General features: G+C 37.0%; 1 protein-coding gene across 1 annotated transcript in view; it reads left to right on the top strand.

Annotated features, from left to right (window-relative positions):
- Positions 1-3252, top strand: part of mrpl1 (mitochondrial ribosomal protein L1) — an 18749-nt gene extending 15497 nt beyond the window's left edge. The window contains exon 8 of the mRNA XM_008296530.1: positions 3089-3252. Coding sequence (XP_008294752.1) covers positions 3089-3198 — 110 coding nt within the window. The 3' untranslated portion in view covers positions 3199-3252. The remainder of the gene's footprint in view (positions 1-3088) is intronic.
- The last annotated feature ends 338 nt before the right edge of the window (positions 3253-3590 follow it).

Genomic DNA, 3590 nt, shown 5'->3' with positions numbered 1-3590 from the left:
TTAAAGGCAACGCTACCAAATACTGAGGAGATGGATGGAAACCTCTGACTTTGAAGAAAGTAATAAAAAATTCTCTTTCTCATTATTCTGGAGTTTAGCAAATAGAAATAATGTTGGTAATCCTAACTGACCTGAAACAGGAAAGGTTTAGTCTGATTTAATGTCAGTCAGTGAGAAATAAAAGTTTTCATGTCTTTTTAATCAGTGGATGTAAACTTGTGGTTTCAGCAGTTTACAGACAGGCCAGAAACAGAGGAGTTGGGTTTAACAAGAGAAGGAAAAAGTGGTGAAATGGGAAAAGATTTACAAAATAAATCAACAAAACAAACACCATGTAGAACCAGAAACTTTGCTGTTTTGGATGTTTTACAGGTTAAACAAATGATTAATTTATTGAAAATGATCTGGAAATTAATCAGAAATGCAAACAATAGCTGGTTGCAGCTCATCAAAAATCTTTTTCACTTCACACCTCGTTTTTTTTTCCCTCCACGTTAAACCTTTAAAACGACTCTTAGCTCCCCGACAAGAGGCGCTCAAACCTCTGCAACCGTGAATCAGCTTCTTCATGTCCATTAGCGTCCTTTAAGAGTCGTCTGAGCCGATGGCTGCAGCGGCGTGGGCAGAAACGACGCTTAAAACGGAGATAAGAGTTGCAGAAAAGCATCGAGTGGGTGAAGCAGGGAGAGGGGAAAAAAATCCCCCCGAGGAGCTGATGGGAATTATTCATGACGAAAGCAACAACGCACAATATGTGGGAAAAACCAAACGCTTAAGAACGGCCGAGGACAGGGAGCACGGTGCCGCAGTAACTATTCATAAGCAAGTTAAAAGTAAATACATGAGAGGAATCAGAGACTGCAGGGAGTTTGTCTTCAAACCAGAGATGTGTGGGTGAGGAGCTGCTTAACATAATCTCATGCTCGGTCTGATCGCTATCAAGCTGCTTTTTAAAATAAAAAAACTCGCTTATGCAGAAAGACTCCGGCTGTTTTATGTTGTAAATAACTTCTCACGACACTTTGGTTCGTCAGCGTCACAGCGGCTCGGTGTCAGAGGGGAAACGTCATCCGGTCAGCTGCCTTCACTTCACTTACAAACGGAGGATTTTTTGTGATTTCTGCTGCAGAAAAACAGGGAAAAAAAAGTCTTTGTCTTCCTGCAGCAACAGTCTGGTGTTTGAATGTGGGGATGTTTTGTCACGTGAAAAGTAAGAATTTGTACAAAAATCATCCTCAAGTAAAGTCGGTTTTAGTAGCTCAGGTGGTTTATTATCTACAATAACTTCAGTATATTTAACAAAGCAAAGTTTTACCTTCAGACTATGAATGTTTCATTGTCAGCTTGTGGCACCTGGATGGAAAACTGGTTTGGTTGCAGTTTCTAACAGAGCTTAAGTGTGTTTTTCATCTGTGAAAATGTCGTGTTTCAGATGTGTCCAGAATGTCTCCAAACCTCTTTGAATGACTCTAAACTTGCCCAGAACGATTCAAAATGTGTCCAAGCATTTTTCTTTCTTTTTTCTTTCTTTCATTTTCAGTCTTAAAACTTTTCCAAAATGTCTCAGAATTTTTTTTAAAAATAAAAAACTTCTTAAGAATGACTAAAAACTTGTCGACATTATCATGAAACTTTTGCAAAATAACTCAAAACTTGTCCAAAATGTCTTGAAAGATGTCCAAAATGACACATTGACCAAAATGTTGTCTTAAACAGTTCCAAAACTGTCCGAAATGTCTCCAAACGTTTCGTAACTGTCTTAAGACGTTAAACAAATTTGTCGAAAATGACCAAAGCGTCTTTAAGATGACTCAAAACTTGCTCAGAGTGATTTAAACTTGTCCAGAATTACTCAAAGCATATCCTAAACCATTCTAAACGTGTCCAAAATGTCTAAAAACGTCTCCAATGTGACCCAAAATTACTTTTAAACAAGTCCAAAATGTCTAAAACAGTTTAAAACTTGTCAACGTCATCATGAAACTTTTGTAAAATAACTCAAAACTTGTCCAAAATGTCTTGAAATGTACAAAATGACACAGAAATTGTCCAAAACTACTCAAATGTTGTCTTAAACAATTCTTAATGTGTCCAAAATGTCTTGAAACGTACAAAACGACAAAAAATATCCAAAATGACAGAAGCCTCTTTAAAATGACTAAAACCTTGTCCACATTTCAAAACTTTCCCAAAATGACTCAAACTCTGTACTAAACAGTTCCAACCTTGTCTTAAATGTCTTGAAACTTCTCCAAAACTAAACAAAATGACTCTAAACTTACAAAATATCTTGAAACTTTTCCCGAAAAAACTCAAAATTCACTCAAAATAACAAAAAACACTTTAGAATGACCTAAAACTTGTCCAAAATGATTCAAAACTCATCCAAAATGTCTCCAATGTGACCAAAAGTGCCTTACGACATGTCCTAAATGTCTTGAAACTTTGACCAAATTCGTCCAAAATGACTAAAACCTCTTGAAAATGACTCAAACTTGTCTGGAACGTTTTAAAATGTGTCCAGAATATCTTGAAACTTTTCCAAAATGACAAAAACCTCTTTAAAGATGTCCAAAGCAACCTGAAATAACTCAAGACTTCTACAAAATAACGGAAAACTTGTCAAAAACCGTTCAAAAGTCGTCCAAAATGTCTAGAAACATGCACAAAATGACGCAAAAACTGTCCAAAGTGACAGAAATGTGTCTAAAATGACTCAAATTCTGGACTAAGCAGTTCCAAACTTGTCCTAAATGTCTTGAAACTTCTCCAAAACTAAACAAAATGACTCTGAACTTCCAAAACATCTTGAAACATGTCCCAAAAAAACTCTAAATTCATCCAAAATAACAATAAACTCTTTTAAATTTCTCAAAATGTGTCCAAAACGTCTCAAAAAGTCTCCAGAGTGACCAAAGGTGCCTTCAGACACACAACATAACTGGTGTTTTTGTTCTTTTCTGACTTTTTACTGGTCAAACAAATGATCGGTGCATTGAAACTGATCAATAATGACAGTTGTCGTTCTCTTGTGTTTTTCATCCACGTTGAATCTCCACGATGACGGTTTTTGTCTTCTTCTCTTCAGGACCTTTCATCGAGCGATCCATCATAACCAGTAGAACCAGCGAAGCCGTTTGGTTCCACAGCGAAGACGTTTTACCGAAACCAGCAGAGACCGCCAAGGAGTCAAGTTAAACCCTGTAAATATGATCAATATGTTCATGTCCTGAATAAAGAGTTGGATCCTGAGCACTGCTGCCTGTTTGTCTTTTTTAAAAAACAAATCCCAGGAGATCGGGATGGAGAAACTTTAACAGCATGAAGTGTTCGAGGAGGAGCAGCTGTCAGGGCTGAACAATGGAACCAGCGCTGAAGGAGATAAAAGTTTGTTGGGTTTCACTGGACGAGCACAAAAAGATGTAAAACAACCCAAATGTGCCGCAAAACGACAAAATTAGCACAAAAGCTACCAAAACGACCACAAAAAGACACAAAATAAACACAAAAAATACCAGAACGACCAGAAAAAGACATAAAACCACCACAAAGACCGACAAAACTACCAAAAAAAGACATAAAATTAACAC

Source organism: Stegastes partitus, unplaced genomic scaffold (genome assembly GCF_000690725.1).
Source record: "Stegastes partitus isolate 25-593 unplaced genomic scaffold, Stegastes_partitus-1.0.2 Scaffold1133, whole genome shotgun sequence".
Classification (NCBI taxonomy): domain Eukaryota; kingdom Metazoa; phylum Chordata; class Actinopteri; family Pomacentridae; genus Stegastes; species Stegastes partitus.
This window is presented reverse-complemented; position numbering and strand designations above follow the sequence as displayed.